The 25,288-nt window shown below is 40.7% G+C and overlaps 1 protein-coding gene across 1 annotated transcript in view; it reads right to left on the bottom strand.

Annotated features, from left to right (window-relative positions):
* ntrk1 (neurotrophic tyrosine kinase, receptor, type 1) overlaps positions 1-25,288 on the bottom strand; it is a 137,659-nt gene that overhangs the window by 34,950 nt on the left and 77,421 nt on the right. Inside the window, 5 exon segments of the mRNA XM_034174252.1 lie at positions 5,684-5,814; positions 6,055-6,210; positions 10,383-10,485; positions 10,581-10,639; positions 10,753-10,767. Of these exon segments, the coding sequence (XP_034030143.1) occupies positions 5,684-5,814; positions 6,055-6,210; positions 10,383-10,485; positions 10,581-10,639; positions 10,753-10,767 (464 nt within the window).

The following is a 25,288-nucleotide window of genomic DNA, read 5'->3' as shown; positions in this document are numbered from 1 at the left end:
CTACTTGCCTTCAACTGCTGCATATCACTATGTCGTCTGCAAAAAGCGTGCACCATATGGACCACTGTTTAAGAAGCAATCCATATTTCAGTTGTTTTAATACTATGCAAAATGCTGCTACATTGGCAAAATTGGAAACCAACTGTTGGAGTTATTCTGTAGATACACTGTTTTATTTTATCATGCATGTTTTGTGTTCTCTGCTCTGGTAGAATGTAGTTCTCTCTGCTCTGATAAAGTGTATTGTAGTGATGTGATGGGTGAAGGTTACTTAAGATATTTGACATGACGTGTTTCTGCAAGTTGTGGTATCTCTGTGTGCATGCTAAGCTCTTTTTCAGGACATGTGAAGATGACCCAGGCAGGATGCAGCCGTAAGCGGAGCAGTGAGATAAAGAATAGAGAATTGAATGTTCCAACCACAGTGTGATTATGATACATTACTCCTTGTGTCAGAAGAAGTGTGATTAATCGTTAGATGTCTTAAACACATCTTAATCGAGCCCAAGATTAAAAAGGTTCTGAACGTCCTGAATGTATTGTGCAATCAGCGGTTCTGCGGCAACAGCTCACACGCTATCACTCTTCCCCTTAGGAGCTGTACCGCCCATGTATGTAGGGAAGTCCTAAATAAAAAGAGCGGGAGCGCAGGCCAGACTTTAGTGTAGCTTTGGTGTACAGCCTGACTGCACTCCTCGCGAGCTTAAAATTGAATTCTATCTCTCACTTGTTTTAAGGCCTGGTTGTCTCTTCCTCTTATCAAAGATACAGTATTCTAAACCCGACACCAACTGAAAGGTCAAGGAAATGTCACCCTGACTGCTTGTTTTACTTTATCAGTATTGCTGCAGTGTATTGATTTCACCTTTACATTTTTTCCTGTGCCTTGTTCTGGCATCTCAATCAATCAATCAATTTTTTTATATAGCGCCAAATCACAACAAACAGTTGCCCCAAGGCGCTTTATATTGTAAGGCAAGGCCATACAATAATTATGTAAAACCCCAACGGTCAAAACGACCCCCTGTGAGCAAGCACTTGGCTACAGTGGGAAGGAAAAACTCCCTTTTAACAGGAAGAAACCTCCAGCAGAACCAGGCTCAGGGAGGGGCAGTCTTCTGCTGGGACTGGTTGGGGCTGAGGGAGAGAACCAGGAAAAAGACATGCTGTGGAGGGGAGCAGAGATCGATCACTAATGATTAAATGCAGAGTGGTGCATACAGAGCAAAAAGAGAAAGAAACAGTGCATCATGGGAACCCCCCAGCAGTCTACGTCTATAGCAGCATAACTAAGGGATGGTTCAGGGTCACCTGATCCAGCCCTAACTATAAGCTTTAGCAAAAAGGAAAGTTTTAAGCCTAATCTTAAAAGTAGAGAGGGTGTCTGTCTCCCTGATCTGAATTGGGAGCTGGTTCCACAGGAGAGGAGCCTGAAAGCTGAAGGCTCTGCCTCCCATTCTACTCTTACAAACCCTAGGAACTACAAGTAAGCCTGCAGTCTGAGAGCGAAGCGCTCTATTGGGGTGATATGGTACTACGAGGTCCCTAAGATAAGATGGGACCTGATTATTCAAAACCTTATAAGTAAGAAGAAGAATTTTAAATTCTATTCTAGAATTAACAGGAAGCCAATGAAGAGAGGCCAATATGGGTGAGATATGCTCTCTCCTTCTAGTCCCCGTCAGTACTCTAGCTGCAGCATTTTGAATTAACTGAAGGCTTTTTAGGGAACTTTTAGGACAACCTGATAATAATGAATTACAATAGTCCAGCCTAGAGGAAATAAATGCATGAATTAGTTTTTCAGCATCACTCTGAGACAAGACCTTTCTGATTTTAGAGATATTGCGTAAATGCAAAAAAGGAATCCTACATATTTGTTTAATATGCGCTTTGAATGACATATCCTGATCAAAAATGACTCCAAGATTTCTCACAGTATTACTAGAGGTCAGGGTAATGCCATCCAGAGTAAGGATCTGGTTAGACACCATGTTTCTAAGATTTGTGGGGCCAAGTACAATAACTTCAGTTTTATCTGAGTTTAAAAGCAGGAAATTAGAGGTCATCCATGTCTTTATGTCTGTAAGACAATCCTGCAGTTTAGCTAATTGGTGTGTGTCCTCTGGCTTCATGGATAGATAAAGCTGGGTATCATCTGCGTAACAATGAAAATTTAAGCAATACCGTCTAATAATACTGCCTAAGGGAAGCATGTATAAAGTGAATAAAATTGGTCCTAGCACAGAACCTTGTGGAACTCCATAATTAACTTTAGTCTGTGAAGAAGATTCCCCATTTACATGAACAAATTGTAATCTATTAGACAAATATGATTCAAACCACCGCAGCGCAGTGCCTATAATACCTATGGCATGCTCTAATCTCTGTAATAAAATTTTATGGTCAACAGTATCAAAAGCAGCACTGAGGTCCAACAGAACAAGCACAGAGACGAGTCCACTGTCCGAGGCCATAAGAAGATCATTTGTAACCTTCACTAATGCTGTTTCTGTACTATGATGAATTCTAAAACCTGACTGAAACTCTTCAAATAGACCATTCCTCTGCAGATGATCAGTTAGCTGTTTTACAACTACCCTTTCAAGAATTTTTGAGAGAAAAGGAAGGTTGGCGATTGGCCTATAATTAGCTAAGATAGCTGGGTCAAGTGATGGCTTTTTAAGTAATGGTTTAATTACTGCCACCTTAAAAGCCTGTGGTACATAGCCAACTAACAAAGATAGATTGATCATATTTAAGATCGAAGCATTAAATAATGGTAGGGCTTCCTTGAGCAGCCTGGTAGGAATGGGGTCTAATAAACATGTTGATGGTTTGGATGAAGTAACTAATGAAAATAACTCAGACAGAACAATCGGAGAGAAAGAGTCTAACCAAATACCGGCATCACTGAAAGCAGCCAAAGATAACGATACGTCTTTGGGATGGTTATGAGTAATTTTTTCTCTAATAGTTAAAATTTTGTTAGCAAAGAAAGTCATGAAGTCATTACTAGTTAAAGTTAATGGAATACTCAGCTCAATAGAGCTCTGACTCTTTGTCAGCCTGGCTACAGTGCTGAAAAGAAACCTGGGGTTCTTATTTTCTTCAATTAGTGATGAGTAGAAAGATGTCCTAGCTTTACGGAGGGCTTTTTTATAGAGCAACAGACTCTTTTTCCAGGCTAAGTGAAGATCTTCTAAATTAGTGAGACGCCATTTCCTCTCCAACTTACGGGTTATCTGCTTTAAGCTGCGAGTTTGTGAGTTATACCACGGAGTCAGGCACTTCTGATTTAAAGCTCTCTTTTTCAGAGGAGCTACAGCATCCAAAGTTGTCTTCAATGAGGATGTAAAACTATTGACGAGATACTCTATCGCCCTTACAGAGTTTAGGTAGCTACTCTGCACTGTGTTGGTATATGGCATTAGAGAACATAAAGAAGGAATCATATCCTTAAACCTAGTTACAGCGCTTTCTGAAAGACTTCTAGTGTAATGAAACTTATTCCCCACTGCTGGGTAGTCCATCAGAGTAAATGTAAATGTTATTAAGAAATGATCAGACAGAAGGGAGTTTTCAGGGAATACTGTTAAGTCTTCTATTTCCATACCATAAGTCAGAACAAGATCTAAGATATGATTAAAGTGGTGGGTGGACTCATTTACTTTTTGAGCAAAGCCAATAGAGTCTAATAATAGATTAAATGCAGTGTTGAGGCTGTCATTCTCAGCATCTGTGTGGATGTTAAAATCGCCCACTATAATTATCTTATCTGAGCTAAGCACTAAGTCAGACAAAAGGTCTGAAAATTCACAGAGAACTCACAGTAACGACCAGGTGGACGATAGATAATAACAAATAAAACTGGTTTTTGGGACTTCCAATTTGGATGGACAAGACTAAGAGACAAGCTTTCAAATGAATTAAAGCTCTGTCTGGGTTTTTGATTAATTAATAAGCTGGAATGGAAGATTGCTGATAATCCTCCTCCTCGGCCCGTGCTACGAGCATTCTGACAGTTAGTGTGACTCGGGGGTGTTGACTCATTTAAACTAACATATTCATCCTGCTGTAACCAGGTTTCTGTTAGGCAGAATAAATCAATATGTTGATCAATTATTATATCATTTACCAACAGGGACTTAGAAGAGAGAGACCTAATGTTTAATAGACCACATTTAACTGTTTTAGTCTGTGGTGCAGTTGAAGGTGCTATATTATTTTTTCTTTTTGAATTTTTATGCTTAAATAGATTTTTGCTGGTTGTTGGTGGTCTGGGAGCAGGCACCGTCTCTACGGGGATGGGGTAATGAGGGGATGGCAGGGGGAGAGAAGCTGCAGAGAGGTGTGTAAGACTACAACTCTGCTTCCTGGTCCCAACCCTGGATAGTCACGGTTTGGAGGATTTAAGAAAATTGGCCAGATTTCTAGAAATGAGAGCTGCTCCATCCAAAGTGGGATGGATGCCGTCTCTCCTAACAAGACCAGGTTTTCCCCAGAAGCTTTGCCAATTATCTATGAAGCCCACCTCATTTTTTGGACACCACTCAGACAGCCAGCAATTCAAGGAGAACAGGCGGCTAAACATGTCACTCCCGGTCCGATTGGGGAGGGGCCCAGAGAAAACTACAGAGTCCGACATTGTTTTTGCAAAGTTACACACAGATTTAATGTTAATTTTAGTGACCTCCGATTGGCGTAACCGGGTGTCATTACTGCCGACGTGAATTACAATCTTACCAAATTTACGCTTAGCCTTAGGCTGCAGTTTCAAATTTCCTTCAATGTCGCCTGCTCTGGCCCCCGGAAGACAATTGACTATGGTTGCTGGTGTCGCTAACTTCACATTTCTCAAAATAGAGTCGCCAATAACCAGAGTTTGATCCTCGGCGGGTGTGTCGTCGAGTGGGGAAAAACGGTTAGAAATGTGAACGGGTTGGCGGTGTACACGGGGCTTCTGTTTAGAACTACGCTTCCTCCTCACAGTCACCCAGTCAGCCTGCTTGGGATCTGCCAGGGGGGAACTAACGGCGGCTAAGCTACCTTGGTCCGCACCGACTACAGGGGCTTGGCTAGCTGTAGAATTTTCCACGGTGCGGAGCCGAGTCTCCAATTCGCCCAGCCTGGCCTCCAAAGCTACGAATAAGCTACACTTATTACAAGTACCATTACTGCTAAAGGAGGCCGAGGAATAACTAAACATTTCACACCCAGAGCAGAAAAGTGTGGGAGAGACAGGAGAAGCCGCCATGCTAAATCGGCTAAGAGCTAGTAGCTACGCTAACCTAGCGGATTCCTAAAAACACGCAAAGTGAATAATTTAGAGGTGATTCAGCAGAAGGAGTGCTTTAGTTAAGGCACGTAAAGATTACACTGGGAAACAAATCGTAATCTAGATAACTAGATCAATCTAACTGCGCAGATTAAACAGCTAACAGATACAGAAAAACACAGCTGTGCTCCGGAACAGGAAGTGATACAATACCGCAGTGAGAGCCAACCACCAGTAGAGGCCAATCTGGCAGTGATTAGACAGGAACCTTTATCATTTGAGCACTTTCTTCTTTTCTGCCTAGATCTCACAACAATCGAAAAGCTTCCAACAATGCTGCCAACATTTTCAGGAATTATGTCAAAGTGCTTGTGTGACACAAAAGAGGAACACTGTCAGTCTCACCTTAATGGCGACCAGCATCTTGTCACTGTCGGGGCTGAGGTTTGCACACTCTGCCAGGTAGACCTTGCCAAAGGCTCCTTCACCCAGCTCCCATTTCAACACAATGTCCTGCCTTTTAATATGTTGGACACCTGATCACATACAGAGATGTTTTGAATGTATGGATGCAAAAACCTGTGGAGGTTTGAGTCCAACAATGCAACAATAAAAACAGCAACCCAGATATCCCAGAAAGATTCATAAGAAGTAAACAGTCAGAAATTGTCTCTGAAATAAAAATGTATCACGCAAAACTCAAACTTGGTTGCTTAAGCACACGTGTGACTTCAGTGAATGATCATCAAATGTACAGAATCATCAGTAACACTCACACATGTCCTTGTCCTTGATTATACCACAGAAATACTGTGGATTCTCTACAAAACTGGATAAACCAGAGTCTTCGTCTGAGGAGGGTGGGCTGCTTCCAAAGTTCATGAAACGAAGTGACACGGCCAGGTCGTCCTCAGTGCCTAAAACTGAGGATCCTAACAAAACAAGAAATGGCACAAACAAACTAAGAAGAATACAACACCTAATCAGTTTCCAACCATTTGTGATTGCATTGTTCATCAAAAAGCAATTCAGAATCTTTTCACACATTGAGAAATCCACATTTATCACAAACAGTGTTGGTGTCATGGTGATAGATGATGACAAGGTCTAACAATCATCGTCATCAACTACGCAGCAATCATGCTGCACTGAACTGAGAAATGACCACAAAAGAAGCCTGAATGCTTTGCAACTTTGACTGTAGTATGTATTAAAAGTCAAGCAAGTAGGCCCCAAATTGCAAAACCCCACTCAGCAAGGCAAACCACAGAACCCCCAGAGTCCACGGCAGGAGAAAATGGATCAACAAAGAGAGCAGGAGCGCTGGAGGGAGCGCAGTCCACTTAGGCAATCAGACCCACTTAGGCACTTTGTGAGTGAGAAGAGTAGATGAGTATGTGTTGGTGGGTGGGGCCCGAATGAGGCTATATCTACTCTAGCTTGTCCTCCATCCGGCTGGTCGTCCAGCCAGCCAGCCAGCTTCTTTAATGGCACACACCACGTGGCAGTCGCTAAAGAACATTTCTGACGCTATTTTCATGCAGTAATTAAGGCACTTCAGCTCAGCAAACACAGTGGCTGCCTGTCTGTGTGCAATGTTACAGCTCAGTGGAAATCCTGTATTAGTCCACATTCTGACACCTCTCATCACTTTAACAATAATTTAGTCGAATGTTCAGTTCTGGCTTATTTCACATCTATCAATCAATCAATTCAATCAATTTTATTTATATAGCGCCAAATCACAACAAACAGTTGCCCCAAGGTGCTTTATATTGTAAGGCAAGGCCATACAATATAGATGAATAATAAGCTAATAAGCTACAAGTGTTTTTAATCAAACTAATAAACAGCATATTATGAAAAAAGCAATGGAGAGGATACAGAGACAGTATTACTACTGCACTAGCAATGTAATGGTTTTTAAGTCATCAGCAATCTTGTCATGTGAAGCGTGCTCCTTTCAGGCTCTGCACAATCATTTCATAACAAGCTGCTGCAGTTGTACATTTTATCTCACACCTTAAATAAATGAATGAATGAATGGATAAATATAAATATAACTTCATGGCTGTGCCACCTTTATCTGGATTTGCATCAAAAATAAATTGACATCTATTCCCTGTGGAACAACCTTTTCACTAAATATGTTCACTATATGTAGCATTATAGGCAATTTATAGGTTTATGCAGAGCCGCGCCAAAGGTCCAAGTGTCTGTGTGTGTGATAGATAGAGATATATATAGGTAGTTTAGATTATCCTTTCATGCAAGTTAAATTTTTTTAAAGAAATGTTTGTTGTTATTATTAGCAGTAGTAATTATTATAAATTGTGTAATTGTATTTTTTTTTCTTCTTTTTTTTAATGGCTGCACCTTGGCTGAAAACTTTCCAACTCATTTCTCCCCTGTTGCAAAAATTCCATTTTATCACAGAATATGTGTATTAAGTCATAATGGCTTCTTTATGTTCATATAAAGCTATTTTTAACAAATAGTAACAACATAGATTAAATTTTTTCCCTCACAATGCCAGATTTTTAGTGAGTCAATAGTTTACATCCACTAAGGTAATATTTTAAGAGTGGAAGATTGCATAAATTGATGGAATTACTTGTAAAAGCTTCTGAATAACTGTCATAATTCGTAGTGAATTGGGGAACCATTTGGCTGTGTTTAAGAGCTTAAGTGAAGAACCACTGCCTTTTTGGGTTTAAGACCAAACGAAGGAAAAAAAAAGAAAAAGTAAAGAATCAAGTCAAAGCTTCTGGAGGACTGTTCTGAACATCCAAAACCAGGTTCCTCTATAGGAGCACCTCAAAGAGATTTATGGTTTCATTTCATAAGTAATTATATAACACCCTTGAAACTACACATACTTGAGGTCCGAATTAAAAAACAGGATTTGTAAACTTTTGTTCTAAAGAATGAAAAGGTGATCAGGATCACAACTAAGAACAGATGAAGGAGTTGCCATCGAACAGAAATGTGACATGGTCCATTTTTAAGAGAGTACTTCATCACCATGACCTAAAAGGCTGCTGACCGTAGAGAATAAACAGAAAATAGTCTGCAAAATACAATACTTGTCTGAACCTTCCTCTGATCTTTGTGATTAATCAAATAAAAATAAAAGATATCTGTCATGGTTTGCCCCTGTCTGGGCTTGTGTCTTGGTTTTGCCTCCTGTCTGTGTCCACTTTCCCTCTCATGGTTTTTCTGTCTGGTCCCGATCCTGGATTATCGTTTTTTTTTTTTTTTTTTTTTCCTACTGTAGCCATGTGCTGAGTTCCATTCTAGTTTTGTTTCAGCCTTTAGTTTCTTGATATTTTTTCAGTTCTTACCTTTTGTTTCCTGGTTTAATTCTGTATTCCTTTCATGTTATTTTATGAGGTTGTTGGGTTTGTTACCTCCGCCAAGGAGGTTATGTTTTCGGTCGCGTTTGTTTGTTTGTCTGTCTGTCTGTTTGTCAGCAGGATAACTCAAAACGTTTTGAACGGATTTTGATGAAATTTTGTGGAGTGGTTGGAAATGACAAGAGGAACAAGTGATTAAATTTTAGTGGTGATCCAGATCACGATCCGGATCCAGAAATGTTTTAAAGGATTCTTCACCATTGCGGGATAGGGGGAATTTTGACATTCTAGTTTCTAACTCCACAAAAACAAGGCAGAAAGGCTTGAAAAAAAATTAGGGTGTAACATAGTCAAATGTTCTATCAAACAACAAAGTTTGGTGATGACTGGATCCGGATTCTGGATCTGGTGATCCAGAATATGCAAAAATATAGGGAAAATAGAAAATGTGTCAGTGTGAGGTGACAAATGAAGCTAGAGATGCACAACTAACACCAAACTGTAGCTGAATCTGTACTGATTCAGTAAGGTGTCATCAGATTTGTTGTAGCTTCAAATGTTATGGAGCTAGATCCAGAAGAAAACTGCCATTACCGAAAAATCATTTTTATACAATAATTTTTGAACTAATAAAGACATAAAAGTGATTCCAAGTTCTAGTGGTATGTTTTCATGGTCAAGGATGTCAAATATAAAGGAAAGAAAAGTGTATGTATCATAGTTTTGGTTGTAACACTGAATTGTTGAATAGATCAGTGTGCCAAGGAGGGAATCTCTTTAGGGTCAGTGACCCTATGGCCTGTGTTTCATAAATGTTAAAAAATTCATATATTTGCAGTTTAGTTGAATAATAAATTGAATTTTGTCTCTTATTTGTTTTTGTCTATAAGCACATGCAATATCAATATCAGTGTTCAGATGACAGTAGCTTCTGGGAAAGGTGCAAGTTGCAATAAACTGTGATGCCAAGCGCTAAGGATACATGCTATCCAGTCACAGCAGATGAAATTTTTTTTACTACTGAGCAAACATCGTTAGACTTTTTTAGGTTCAATGATTCCACAGCGTGTAGATGTTATGGCGTCAGTGACCCCATGGCCTTGGCGGAGGTTTGCACTCTCCGAGTGCTTCTAGTTTATCTTTGTTTTTGGTATTCTATTTTGAGGACAGTTGGATGGTGTTTCAGTCACGGCTTTTAGCCTCTGTGTCTGTCAGTCACACCCCATCTGTCACTATCCTGTTGTTTCCTGAACGCGTCTTGTCCAACCGCACCCCTTTCCTGAACGTTCCCTGCACCTGTCTCATATCACGCCCTGATTGCCTCCTGTGTATTTAAGCCTTGTGTGTTTTGTTTGTCACTGCCAGTTCGTTGTGCTTTTTGCTTTGTTCTTCTGCCATCGTTCCAGCCTTGCCATTGTTTTGTCTGCCGTGTTGCGTTTGACCCCACTTTGATTTGGACCTTGCTTTTTGTCACAGCCACTGAACTCTGTCTCACCGTGTTTTGTACTTGACTCATTTTTTGGACAACATCTCTGCCTCTCGCCTGTCTGTTACCTCCGCCTGGCTCACTGTCTGTGTACTGAACCACTGCCTGAATTCTGGATAAAGACTTTTGATTTCTCCTACACCTGTGTCTGAGTCTGCATTTCTGTCCAACTGCTTTCTGAGCCACACCTCCGGGTTTCACGATAATATCAAAATAAAATGTGAATACAGCAAAATGAATCCTGTTTGCTGTGATAACTTACGATGAATGCCAAACTTGGAATGCTGACCGCACTTGTTAATAATCACAACCATGATGAGGAGGAAGATACAGGCAAACACAGCCAGACCCACAGCCACCGACACCTGTGCAAACACAAATACAGGTTACACAGCACCACTGGAAGCTGTGATGTGAATTTTTGAAATTATGATAAGCAGAAATTTGTGCAGAGGCGTACCACAAACACTCGACTTTCCATGTTCTCTGTGATGGCCATGTGTGATTTGTTGGTGGGATCTAACAGGCAGAGACGAGACGTATTACACAAAAATGCCCAGAAACAGTTTACAGGAAGTCCGAGTTGACGAGACATGATGAGAGTTTGTGCATGAAATTAGTCAAAGACTTACGTGGATCATCAATGACTAGCATACAGAAAGAAAGAAATGCATGTTATGAAAAAAAATGAGTACTATAAAGAAACAAATTCATGGGTGAAAATGAGCTCCAAAAATACACGAACAACATATTTCAATGGCAAGTCTTAGCAGCCTGTTTGTTTTTTTTTTTTACAACACATTAATCAAGTTGAGGACACAAAAGTTCACAGTCCATATTTTACCTTTAGTAAACCACAATCATATCGATTTGTGACACTGATGTAGTTACACAGCAACATTGTCAGTGTTACTTCAACTCATGGTGTGAAAATACACCATAAGTTGATATAATTGTTAACTCAGCCACATGGGGTATGCAGCCAGTACATTTTGAGTGGTGGTCCCAAGCCTGGATAAATGAGGAGGGTACAAGGAGGCAGGGCATAAACTGTAAAGTTTGCCAAATCTCAGCCACATGGAGTGTGCAGCCAGTACACTCTGAGTGCTGGTCCAAAGCCCATATAAATGAGTAGTGTTGCATCAGGAAGGGCATCAGGTGTAAAACAAGCCAAAAGAAAGATGCAGAGGACAAATCGAATTTCCATGCTGAACTGGTCGAGGTCTGGGTTAACAATGACCACCACGGGTGCCGTTACCCAATAGGGTGCTGGCAGAAATTGGGCTACTGCTGGGCGAAGAAGAAGAGGAATAGAACGTGACCAGAGACAGCGGGAGAAGAGGAAAAATAGAAGAGTGGAAGTGAGAGTCAGGACTTTGAATGTAGGTAAAGAGAGAGAGCTGGCTGATATGAGGGAGAGGAGAAAGGTAGAATATTGTGTGTGTGCAAGAGACCAAGTGGAAGGGATGTAAGACCAGGAGCATCGGTGGTGGTTTCAGGTTGTTGTATCATGGTGTGGATAGGAAGAGAAATAGTGTTGGGGACATTTTAAAGGAAGAGTATGTTAAGAGTGTGTTGGAGGATAAATGAGTGTGTGACATGGTAATGACTGAGAAGTTGGAAATTGAAAGTGTGATGATGAATATCATCAGTGCATATGTCCCACAGTTAAGTTGTGCGACGAAGGAGAAAGAAGATCACTGGAGTGAGTTAGATGAGGTGTTGGAGAGTGTACCCAAGCATGAAAGAGTGGTGATTGGAGCAGACTTAAATGGGCATGTGGGTGAAGGAAACAGATGTGATGAGGACGTAATGGGTAGATATGGTAACAAGGACAGGAATGTGGAAGGGCAGATGGTAATTGATTTTGCAAAAAGGATGGAAATGGCTGTGGTGAATACCTACTTTAGAAAAAAAGAGGAGGACAGGGTGACATATAAGAGTGGAATAAGGTGCACACAGGTGGACTACATTATTTGTAAGAGATGGAAGCTAAAATGAATTGGAGACTGTAAGGTGGTGTCAATGTAGTTAGACATAAATGAATGGTGGTTTGGAGGACGACTTTAGAGGTGAAGAAGCGGAAGAAAGTCTGAGCAAAACAAAGGGTCAAATGGTGGGAGCTGAAGGAGGCAGGCTTGTTGTATGGCTGGGGGTGCCTGGCTGCCTTTTGTTTCTGTCTTCTGTTCTGTCTTTTGTTTTTCCTTCCAGGTGGCTTGCATTCAGGACTGAGTGGCTGTGTGGCTGAGCTATCAGGACCTCACCCTGATCACCTGAGGCTGGTCATGTGCAGTTCGTCAGGACTCACAGCTGTGGTGCATCTTTATGGATTGGAGCATGGTTGCATTTAAGTCTGGAGTACACAGTGTGTATTTGCCAGAGACTCGACCTTGTGACCAGACGGGTGAGATCGTCGTCTCGAGAGCCATCTCATCATCATGGATGCAGAGACCGTCCAGGTTTGATGCCATGGTCTGTGAAAGAGGAGGGGGTGAGGTCTCACGCTCGTCAGCACACTTCCTGAGGTACGTTAGGTTTTGTGACTAACATAAGTACAGTCAGTAAATGTGGTGTCCCTCACACCTTATTATATTGAGCTGTTATGTTAGTCGTTTAATCAGCTTCCACTGCAGTTGAGAATGTGAACTGGCGGTTCCATGCCTGCAGGGTGGGAAGCTGATTAGTGATTAAGCCAGGAAGTGTTTGCTGTTTATGTACACCTTTGAGTGGTCTCTCTGTGTGTGGAGTGTGGACTCACATGATGGTTTCTTCTTTCACAGACTCGGTTTGTCGCAGCCACCTGGGGGGTGTCGGCGGGGTCCTTGGGTCCGAATTGTTTCTGGCTCCGGACCGTTTGTGCTGCCTGGAGCGCACCATATTACCACCTCACCAGACCGCGCACTCATTTGTTTGTAATTATCACATCACTGTTATGTTATTAAATTCAGTTATCCTTTGTACCGTGCTCTGCTTATTTTATACTGGGTCCTTCAAACGCTGGTCGGTTCTCCGTCCTGCGTCCGACACATAACAAGACTGTTAAGTGAAATTCAGTGAGCAGGTTACACAGGCACTGGATGGAGGGGAAGCAATTTTGGACAACTGGAAAATACTGCAGAAGTGGTGAGGGAGACAGCTAGGAAGGTACTGGGTGTGTCATCTGGACAGTGGAAGGAGAGACAAGGAGTCCAGAAAGATGTGCAGGTAAGCATAAAGCGAAAAGGGTTGGCGAAAAATAAGTGGGAGAGATGAACAAAGTGTAGACAGGAGTACAATGAAATGCGGCATGAGACAAAAAAGAGAAGTGGCAAAAGCTAAGGAAAAATCATGTAGCAAGCTGTACAAGAAGTTGAACAGTAAGGAAGGAGGAAAAAGTCTTGTACCAATTGGCCAGACAAAGGGACCAAGCTGGAAAGGACGTGCAGCAGGTTACAGTGGTAAAAGATGGAGATGGTAATATGCTGACAAATGAGTGTGTCGCGAAGGTGGAGGGAATATTTTGAGGAACTGATGACTGAAGAAAATGAGTGAGAAAAAAGGCTGGATAATGTGGAGAGAATAAATCAGGAAGTGCAAGAGATTAGCAAGGGTGAAGTAAGGACAGCTATGAAGAGGATGAAGAGTGGAAAGGCAGCTGGCCCAGATGACATTCCAGTGGAGGCACAAGATGCCTGAGGTGTGGAGAAGAACTGTGCTGGTTCCTGTTTTGAAGAACAAGGGTGCTGTGTATCACTGCAATATCTACAGAGGTATAAAGTTGATTAGCCACAGCAGGAAGTTATGGGAAAGAGTAGTAAAACCTAGGCTTCAAAAACAGGTGAAGATCTGTGAGGAGCAATATGGTTTCATGCTGAGAAAGAGCAGTACGATGCAGTGTTTACTCTAATAATACTGACAGACAAGTATAGAGAAGGCCAGAACGAGTTGCATTGTGTGTTTGTGGATTTATAGAAAACATATGACAGACTGCCAAGAGAAGAGTTGTGGTATTGTATGAGGAAGTCTGGAGTGTGCAGAATATGTACAAGGACAGTGTGACAGCAGTGAGATGCACAGCAGGAATGACAGATACATTCAAGGTGGTGGTGGGATGACACCAAGGATCTGGGTCCTTTCTTGTTTGCAGTGGTGATGGACAGGTTGACTGATGTAATAATACAGGAATCTCAATGGGCTATGATGTTTGCAGATGACATTATGATCTGCAGTGAAAGTAGAGGGCAGGTTGAGCCGAGCCTGAAAATGTGGAGATATGCTCTAGAGAGCAGGAGAATGAAAGTCAGAAGGAGCAAGACTGAGGATATGTGTGTGAATGGAAGAGCAAGGTGCAGAGGACAGGATGAGATGGAAACGACTGATCTGCTGTGGTGACTCCTAACCGGAGCAGCCGAAAGAAGGAGTTGATATAATTGTTATTGGTTATGCATACAAGTTACACTGTTCATCATATGAAAATATTACCTCTGTCATTGTGTTACCTTGTATATATATATATATATATATATATATATATATATATATATATATATATATATATATATACGAGGTCTGTTTAGAAAAGTATCGGACCTTTTTATTTTTTGCCAAAACCTGATGGATTTGAATCACGTGTGCTTGCATGAGCAAACCTTGAACCTTCGTGCGCATGTGTGAACTTTTTCACACTAACGGCTGCTCGTCTTCATTATAAGTATTTCTACAATATTCTTATGTATACATTAAAACAACTGTTATTTGTCATATTCAAGTTTATCCATTACAAAACTTTGATGCTGTTGAGCTACCAGTAAATATTATTAGAATACATCCAAATTTTGTCAGCTTTTTTCTTTTCACATAATGAACAAATCCTGGGGGGGGGGACAATAAAAATGAGAAACTTTATTTTTGAGGGGCAACTTAGCTGAGTTACCCGTTCTTATGCATGGGTAATAGAGAAGAACTTTAGCCATGTTGTTGTATGTTTCATGTCACTTTAGTTAAGGTGTAATAAGTTGCATTGCATTGTGTGTATTTTGTCATCATTAATATTCATAGAGAAATTTGTGACATTCATGACACTCAAGTGATAAAAGGGTGATAGCATGTCATATCAATGCAATGGTCTGGCATGATGTAGAACCCCAGTTCCAATGCAGTTGGGATGTTGTGTAAGATGTAAATAATAACAGAATACAATGATTCGCAAATCCTCTTCAACCTATATTCAACTGAATACACCACAAAGACAAGATATTTAATAAAAAAGAAAAATAACTGGTGCAACACAGGAATAAGTGCCAGAAAATTTAATAAGGTGCTGAAAGCAAAAAATTTTCAACGGGACTAACGTTTCAATGTGAGAGTCACATCTTCCTCAGAGTCCTTCACAAACAGAGATAGTACAGCTTAAATACTGATAGGAAGCAGGTGCTTTCAAAAGGGCATGACCATCCGTCAGACACAACACTCACTCAATTAGTAATCAATTCATGATTAGAAACAAACTGTCCCAAAACACCCAAGACTAAAGCCAGACTAAAAAACAATTATTAGAGAAAACAAGTAAATTTTAGATCTTCATTAAACCAAAAGGTTCCAAAGTGCCTAAAGTATAAATCCAAAATACTTCTCTACATAAACGTTTTTTGATAATATCACCACCTCTGGGTGGAGCTATGATTCTCTCAATCCCCCAAAATTTTAAAGATGCTGGAGAGCCATGACCGGCCTGTTTATAGTGCCTTGCCATGGAATAAGTTAAATTCTGAGTACGGATTGCCGTTTTATGTTCAGCTATCCGTAATTTAAGTTGACGTTTCGTTTGGCCAATATATGCCAATCCACAAGGGCATTTTAAAATATATACTACATGAGTAGTGTTACAATTGATAAAGGAAGACATACGATATTGCTTACCAGTGCGAGGATGAGAGAAATATGAAGCATTAGTGGAATTTGCACAATGTGCACAATTGCCACATCTGAAGAAACCTTTTGGTGAGCTGGAGGGCCAGACAGTTGAGGCGGGACTGATCATATCTGAACGAACAAGTCTGTCACGAATATTTCGGGCACGTCTAAATATAAATTTAGGTGGTTCAGCACAGATGTCTTTAAGTGTGGGATCACTCTTCAGAATGTGCCAATATTTATAAATTATGTTTTTTATTCTTCCCGCAAATGGAGTATAGCAGGTAGAAAAAAAACAATTTAGATGTTGAAGAGGATTTAGATTTGGTCTTGAGTAAAGAGGCACGATCAGTATTTAGAGCTCTGTCCCATGCTTTACCAATGTTAGTTCTACTATAACCACGTTGTTCAAACAGAGTTGCTAGATGGGCTGCTTTTAACATGAAGTCCGTGATAGAACTGCAATTTCTTCTAACTCGCAAGAACTGACCCACTGGTATGTTCTGAACTAAATGGGGCGGATGATTACTATCAGCTCTCAGTAAAGTATTTCTACTAAGAGGTTTACGATAAATAGTTGATTGCAAATAATTATTGACATCCTTATAAATAGTGAGATCTAAAAAAATCTATGGAACGAGAGTTATAGTTCATAGTAAAAGACAAATAATCTGTGGTGGAATTGATATAATTCAAAAATTGATGTAACTCATCATATGTGCCCCTCCAAATTAAGAGGACGTCATCAATATATCTGCGCCATAATGATATTTTTGAGTGAAAAGGGCTATTTTCAGTACTAAAGATATGTTTCTCTTCCCCAAAACCGATCATTAAACAGGCATAAGATGGAGCAAAAGCACTCCCCATAGCAGTGCCCTGTAGTTGTAGATAATATTTGTCTGAGTATTTAAAAAATATATTCGATAAGACAATCTCAACCAATTTCATCAAAAAATCTGAAGGTGGCAGCACATCAGTAGGACATTCGGCAAGATAGAAAGAAATGGCTTGTAAGCCTGCGTGGTGAGGTATGCATGTATATAGACTTTGTACATCCAAAGACACAAGGATATCATCACTTGCACAATTCCGATTATTGATAAGATTTAAGACATCAGTGGTATCCTCAAGATACGAGGGTAATTTACGAACAAACTTTGCCAAAAAGAAATCAACGAATTGTGAAAGGGGCTCAGTAAGACTCCCTATTCCAGAAACAATGGGCCATAACGGAGGATCATCCAATTGTTTGTGAATTTTGGGTACACCATAAAATACTGGACAACGAGGGTATTCACTTAAAAGGAAAGCCGTCTCTTTTTCTGTTATCCAGCCCTTCTTATGAGATGAGTCAATAAATTCATGAATCATACTGTTAATATCAGAGGTGGGATTTGAAGATAAAAGTTGATAGTGTTTAGCATTATTCAACAGTTTCAGTATGCCATTTTTATACTTCTCCAACCCCATAACAACAACAGCACACCCTTTATCGGCAGGGCGAATGATGATATCCCATCTGGATTCCAAAGATCGTAATACATCCAATTCACTCTTTGTCATATTCTTATTTTTAGATGGACATAAAGCCCCTAATTTAGCAAGTTCCCACTCAACTACCTGGCTAACAGTCACTATAGTAGGATTTAAATATGAATATGGCAAAAAACTTGATTTCTTTTTAAAAGGAGTAACTTCTCTTAGAGACTCACTAATATTAGAATCCAAATCCCTTTTATTATTAGACTCATTATTGGATTTAGAAAAAAATATTTCAAATGCAGCTGTCTAAAGAATTTGAAAGAATCAACTATAAGAGAGAAAGAGTCAAGGTGGTTAGAAGGGGCAAAGGAGAGTCCTTTCTGTAGAACCGCTGTCTCAGTAGCTGTGAGGACAGAAGATGTCAAGCTTTGAATTGATTAATGCAAGTACTACTGCACACTCACAAACTTTGACTTTTAGTGATGAGCAAGGTGCTGAAATTGTTTTGCCTCACTCCTTATTTAAGGATACATTTAAATCTTCAGAGTCCAATATACTGTCCTTGTCTATAGTGACTGTTAGCCAGGTAGTTGAGTGGGAACTTGCTAAATTAGGGGCTTTATGTCCATCTAAAAATAAGAATATGACAAAGAGTAAATTTTATGTATTACGATCTTTGGAATCCAGACGGGATATCATCATTCGCCCTGCCGATAAGGGGGGTGCTGTTGTTGTTATGGGGTTGGAGAAGTATAAAAATGGTATACTGAAACTGTTGAATAATGCTAAACACTATCAACTTTTATCTTCAAATCCCACCTCTGATATTAACAGTATGATTCATGAATTTATTGACTCATCTCATAAGAAGGGCTGGATAACAGAAAAAGAGACGGCTTTCCTTTTAAGCGAATACCCTCATTGTCCAGTATTTTATGGTGTACCCAAAATTCACAAACAATTGGATGATCCTCCGTTATGGCCCATTGTTTCTGGAATAGGGAGTCTTACTGAGCCCCTTTCACAATTTGTTGATTTCTTTTTGGCAAAGTTTGTTCGTAAATTACCCTCGTATCTTGAGGATACCACTGATGTCTTAAATCTTATCAATAATCGGAATTGTGCAAGTGATGATATCCTTGTGTCTTTGGATGTACAAAGTCTATATACATGCATACCTCACCACGCAGGCTTAGAAGCCATTTCTTTCTATCTTGCCGAATGTCCTACTGATGTGCTGCCACCTTCAGATCTTTTGATTAAATTGGTTGAGATTGTCTTATCGAATAATTTTTTTAAATACTCAGACAAATATTATCTACAACTACAGGGCACTGCTATGGGGAGTGCTTTTGCTCCATCTTATGCCTGTTTAGTGATGGGTTTTTGGGAAGAGAAACTGAAAATAGCCCTTTTCACTCAAAAATATCATTATGGCGCAGATATATTGATGACGTCCTCTTAATTTGGAGGGGCACATATGATGAGTTACATCAATTTTTGAATTATATCAATTCCACCACAGATAATTTATCTTTTACTATGAACTATATCTCTCATTCCATAGATTTTTTAGATCTCACTATTTATAAGGATGTCAATAATTCTTTGCAATCAACTAATTACTGTAAACCTCTTAGTAGAAATACTTTATTGAGAGCTGATAGTAATCATCCGCCCCATTTAGTTTGGAACATACCAGTGGGTCAGTTCTTGCGAGTTAGAAGAAATTGCAGTTCTATCATGGACTTCATGTTAAAAGCAGCCCATCTAGCAACTCTGTTTGAACAACGTGGTTATAGTAGAACTAACATTGGTAAAGCATGGGACAGAGCTCTAAATACTGATCGTGCCTCTTTACTCAAGAAAAAAATCGAAATCTTCTTCAACATCTAAATAGTCTTTTTCTACTTGCTATACTTGCTGAACCACCTAAATTTATATTTAGACGTGCCCGAAATATTCGTGACAGACTTGTTCGTTCAGATATGATCAGTCCCGCCTCAACTGCCTGGCCCTCCAGCTCACCAAAAGGTTTCTTCAGATGTGGTAATTGTGCACATTGTTCAAATTCCACTAATGCTTCATATTTCTCTCATCCTCGCACTGGTAAGCAATATCCTATTTCTTCATTTATCAATTGTAACACTACTCATGTAGTATATATTTTAAAATGCCCTTGTGGATTGGCATATATTGGCCAAACAAAACGTCAACTTAAATTACGGATAGCTGAACATAAAACGGCAATCCGTACTCAGAATTTAACTTATGCCATGGCAAGGCACTATAAACAGGCCGGTCATGGCTCTCCAGCATCTTTAAAATTTTGGGGGATTGAGAGAATCATAGCTCCACCCAGAGGTGGTGATATTATCAAAAAACGTTTATGTAGAGAAGCATTTTGGATTTATACTTTAGGCACTTTGGAACCTTTTGGTTTGAATGAAGATCTAAAATTTACTTGTTTTCTCTAATAACTTTTTTTTAGTCTGGTTTTAGTCTTGTGTGTTTTGGGCCAGTTTGTTTCTAATCATGAATTGATTACTAATTGAGTGAGTGTTATGCCTGACGGACGGTCATGCCGTTTTGAAAGCACCTGCTTCCTATCAGTATTTAAGCTGTACCATCTCTGTTTGTGCAGGACTCTGAGGAAGATGTGACTCTCACATTGAAACGTTAGTCCCGTTGAACATTTTTTGCTTTCAGCACCTTATTAACTTTTCTGGCACTTATTCCTGTGTTGCACCAGTTATTTTTCTTTTTTACTAATTAGTCCTACTTGGTTGCACCAGATTTGTTTGTGCTATACAGAAGCGCGGTGAACTCTTTGTTTTTGCTCTACAAGATATTTAATGTTCATACTTATAAACTTTATTGTTTTTGTGCAAATATTTGCTCATTTTGAAATGGATGCCTGTAACACATTTCAAAAAAGTTGGGCCAGGGGAAAGTTGATGAATGCTCAAAGAAAACCTAATTGGAAACAGGTGAGTGTCATGATTGGGTATACAAGGTGCATCCGCAAAAAGCTCAGCCGTTCAGAAGCAAAGATGGGGTGAGGATCACCACTTTGTGAACAACTGCTTGAAAAAATAGTCCAACAGTTTAAGAACAATGTTTCTCAATGTTCAATTGCAAGGAATTTAGGGTTTCCATCATCTAGAGTCCATAATATAATCAGAAGATTCAGAGAATCTGGAGAACTTTCTACACGTAAGCAGCAAGGCCGAAACCCAACATTGAATGCCCGTGACCTTCGATCCCTCAGGTGGCACTGCATTAAAAATCGACATCATTGTGTAAAAGATCTTACTGCGTGGGCTCAGGAACAGTTCAGAAAACAATTGTCAGTTAACACAGTTCGTCGCTGCATCGACAAGTGCAAGTTAAAACTCTACCATGCAAAGTGACATCAACAACATCCAGAAATGCTGCTGCCTTCTCTGGGCCTGAGCTCATTTGAAATGGATAGACGCAAAGTGGAAAAGTGTGCTGTGGTCTGATGAGTCCACATTTCAAATTGTTTTTGGAAATCATGGACGTTGTGTCCTCCAGACAAAAGAGGAAAAAGACCATCCAGATTGTTACCAGCGCAAAGTTCAAAAGCCAGCATCTGTGATGGTATGGGGGTGTGTTAGTGCCCATGGTATGGGCAATTTACACATCTGTGATGGCACCATCAATGCTGAAAGGTACATCCAGGTTTTGGAGCAACACATGCTGCCATCCAAGTAGAGACGTACCGAATCCTGATTTTTAAGGTTCTGCCGAATACGGAATCCACTGCTTAAGATTTGGCCAAATCCGAAACCGAATACCGAATCCTACTCCGATCATCAGCTAGTACATTATAATGCAATGAAAACCATTGCACAGTGTAGAAAGAAAGTGTCCTTTCCTTAACAGTAAGATAAAACATAGGCAATAACTTCTACCATTATTTTTTTTATTTGAATATAGTCACACTTAGAGAGCACCACTGAAATGTTAAGCTTAAAGCCATTCAGTGTACAGGCTTAGTGTTCTGTTCATTCCAAAGAACAAAGAAAGAGAGCAAAAAGGTTATCTTCTCTTAAGCCTGGTTCACACGACAGGATTTAAAAATGATCTTTAGGTTTCCAAAACCTGAGAGACCACACACGTGAAGATAAAACAATCATAGGTCTAACAGGGTTGGTCGTACAGTGTGTGGTGTTTAGCCACACGGTAAGAACAACACCACACATGAACAGATTTCACGCACGGACATTCACAGCTCAGACATGAAATCTCGCAAAATCTCTCGAGATTAAACGTGACTTCAGAGTAAACAAACAGAGATACTTTGTGGACTATTTAAAACAGAGGGGAAAAAACGATAGAAAAAGAAAAAGAAAAGGCGTTCTTTAAAGGAGTGGAGACAGCGCGACCACCGGACTTTCTGGCAAGTCAGAACAGCTGTTTTGATTTTATTTTCCGCGCCGTGCGTCTGTCACCTCGCTTTCTGATTGGCTGCATGTCACATTGAGTAGGCTGTGAGCTTGTTTGTGGTCGGAGGACACCACACACACTGCGATATCAGGCCAAAAAAATCCAACATGTTGAATATCCCCGATTTGCGATCGGAGTGCTCCTGATGTACTTCCGAGCAGATCAGAGCGCTCTTAACACACCCCACATGACAGGAATATCTGATAAGATTATCTTTAGCACCATCATGATTGTCGTGGCGTCCTTAAGATTGTCGGAAGGGGAAGATCGGGTCCGTTATCGGGCTAATTATCCTGCCGTGTGAACCCGGCCTTAAACATTAACGACGTTGTGCTTATGCGCAGTAGGATCTGGTTCGGTTGGCGCTCTAGGGTTCAGCCGAAACCGAATCCCGTCAACAAGGCCAATGTTCGGCCGAATCCGAAACCGAATCTTGGATTCAGTACATCTCTACATCCAAGCAACGTCTTTTTCAGGGATGTCCCTGCTTATTTCAGCAAGATAATGCCAAGCCACATTCTGCACATGTTACAACAGCGTGGCTTCGTAGTAAAAGAGTGTGGGTACTAGACTGGCCTGGCTGCAGTCAGACCTGTTGCCCATTGAAATTGTGTGGCGCATTATGAAGAACAAAATACGACAACGGAGACCCCGGATTGTTGAACAACTGAAGTCGTACATTAAGTAAGAATGGGAAAGAATTCTGCCTACAAAGCTTCAACAATTATTGTCCTCAGTTCCCAAATGCTTACTGAGTGTTGTTAGAAGGAAAGGTGATGTAACACAGTGGTAAACATACCACTGTCCCAGCTTTTTTGAAATGTGCTGCAGGCATCCATTTCAAAATGAGCAAATATTTGCACAAAAACAATAAAGTTTATCAGTTTGAACATTAAATATCTTGTCTTTGTGGTGTATTCAATTGAATATAGGTTGAAGAGGATTTGCAAATCATTGTATTCTGTTTTTATTTACATTTTACACAATGTCCCAACTTCATTGGAATTGGAGTGTTGTGGCTGGGGTGCCTGGCGTGCCTGGCTGGCTTTTGTTTGTCTTCTGTTTTCTGTCTTTTGTTTTTCCTTCCAGGTGGCATGCGTTCAGGACTGAGTGGCTGTGTGGCTGAGTTATCAGGACCTCACCCTGATCACCTGAAGCTTGTCATGTGCAGCTCGTCAGGACTCACAGCTCTGGTGCATCTTTATGGATTGGGGCATGGTTGCATTTAAGTCTGGAGTACACAGTGTGTATTTGCCAGAGACTCGACCTTGTGACCAGACGGGTGAGATCATCGTCTAGAGAGCCATCTCATCATCATGGATGCAGAGACTGTACCAGGTTTGATGCCATGGTCTGTGAAAGAGGAGGGGGTGAGGTCTCACGCTCGTCAGCACACTTCCTGAGGTACTTTAGGTTTTGTGACTAACATGAGTACAGTCAATAGATGTGGTGTCCCTCACACCTTATTATATTGAGCTGTTATGTTAGTCATTTAATCAGCTTCCACTGCAGTGGAGAATTGAACTGGGTGTTCCATGCCTGCAGGGTGGGAAGCTGATTGGTGATTAAGCCAGGAAGTGTTTGCTGTTTATGTACACCTTTGAGTGGTCTCTCTGTGTGTGGAGTGTGGACTCACATGATGGTGTCTTCTTTCACAGACTCGGTTGGTCGCGGCCACCTGGGGGGTGTCGGCGGGGTCCTTGGGTCTGAACTGTTCTGGCTCCGGACCGTTTGTGCTGCTGGGAGCGCACCGTTGTTCCACCTCGCCAGACCGCGCACTTGTTTGTTATTAGCACTCACTGTTATGTTATTAAATTATGTTATCCTTTGTACCGTGCTCTGCTTATTTTATACTGGGTCCTGTCAAACGCTGGTCGGTTCTCCGCCCGCGTCCGACACATAACATGGAGATGTACACAGTAGGTATATTTTAATTGTAAAAAAACCTTGATTTAATTTGCATGCGGTGCATGCTGGCCTGTTCATATTGTAATTAAAGTACACCCTATCCAGCTGCTACTATGTAGTAAGTAAAGTTTGATGCTTGCTACCTGACCTTAGTAGCACATGAAGTGTGAATATAAGGGCTCCAGTGAGTGGGTGGTGATTGTAATTAATGCGCATGTACGAAGGCACGCTTTAACTCGTGCGCGGTGCGCGTTGACCCGTTCAAATTGAAATTAAATTGCACTCTAGCCAGCTGCTACTATGTAGTAAGTAAAGTGTGATGTTTACTACCTGACCCAATCACATGAATTGCGAAAATAAGGGCTCCAGTTACTGGGTCGTGATCTAATATATAATGGTGACCGTGTGTGTGTGTGTGTGTGTGTGTGTGTGTGTGTGTGTGTGTGTGTGTGTGTGTGTTCGTGCAGGAACACTTTCAACCTAAGGGCTCCAGTGACCTTACCCTTGGTGCCCCCACTCACCATAGCAAGTTTGGTGTTGATTGCTTAATGATTGCTTAATTACTGTGGCTGTAGATAGCTTTCCCATCTGCACCAGACACTCAAAGCGCTTTACAATTATGCCTCACATTCACCCATTCATACAAACACACTCACACACCGATGTCAGGGTGCTGCCATGCAAGGTGCTCACTACACACCGGGAGCAACTCGGGGATTAAGGACCTTGCCCAAGGGCCCTTAGTGATTTTCTGGTCAGGCTGGGGTTTGAAAAAAGGATCCTCTGGTCTCAAGCCCAAAGCTTAACCACTAGACCATCACCTATATATTGGCAGGGGTAATGGCCAAGCACGGATAGTTCCCAGATCAAACCCCACTCCTGCCACATTTCTCCATGTAATGTGAGGTAGCATTAGGAAGGGTATCCGGCGTAAAACATGTGCCAGTTCAACATGCAGATCCACCTCGGATTTGCTGTGGCGACCCTGAGTGCAAACAAGGGAGCAGCTGAAAGGACTTACTTACTTTATGATAGATGAAAGAGTATTAACAACGCTACAATACTATCATTCAAATAAAATATTGGGATTTTGGATGCATCAGATTTGGGGACTGTCATAGCACCACAGAGCAAAGCTCACAGTATGTGTCATATAAACAACTTTTTCTTGTTTTTCATTCAACACATAGAGTTGCACTGTGAGAGAGCAAAATTTCATTTGTCAAGAGTTGACTCAACACTGATACGGTGCATCCAGAAAGTATTCACAGTGCTTCGCCTTTTCCACATTTTGTTATGTTACAGTCTTATTCCAAAATGGAGTAAAATCAAAAATGTCCAGAAACACCATTTATATGAACTCTGAGTTGATGAGACATGATGAGAGTTTGTGCATGAAATTAGTCAAAG

Source organism: Thalassophryne amazonica, chromosome 7 (genome assembly GCF_902500255.1).
Source record: "Thalassophryne amazonica chromosome 7, fThaAma1.1, whole genome shotgun sequence".
Lineage (NCBI taxonomy): Eukaryota > Metazoa > Chordata > Actinopteri > Batrachoidiformes > Batrachoididae > Thalassophryne > Thalassophryne amazonica.
The sequence above is the reverse complement of the archived record's forward strand: the minus strand, read 5'-3'. Positions and strand labels throughout refer to the sequence as shown.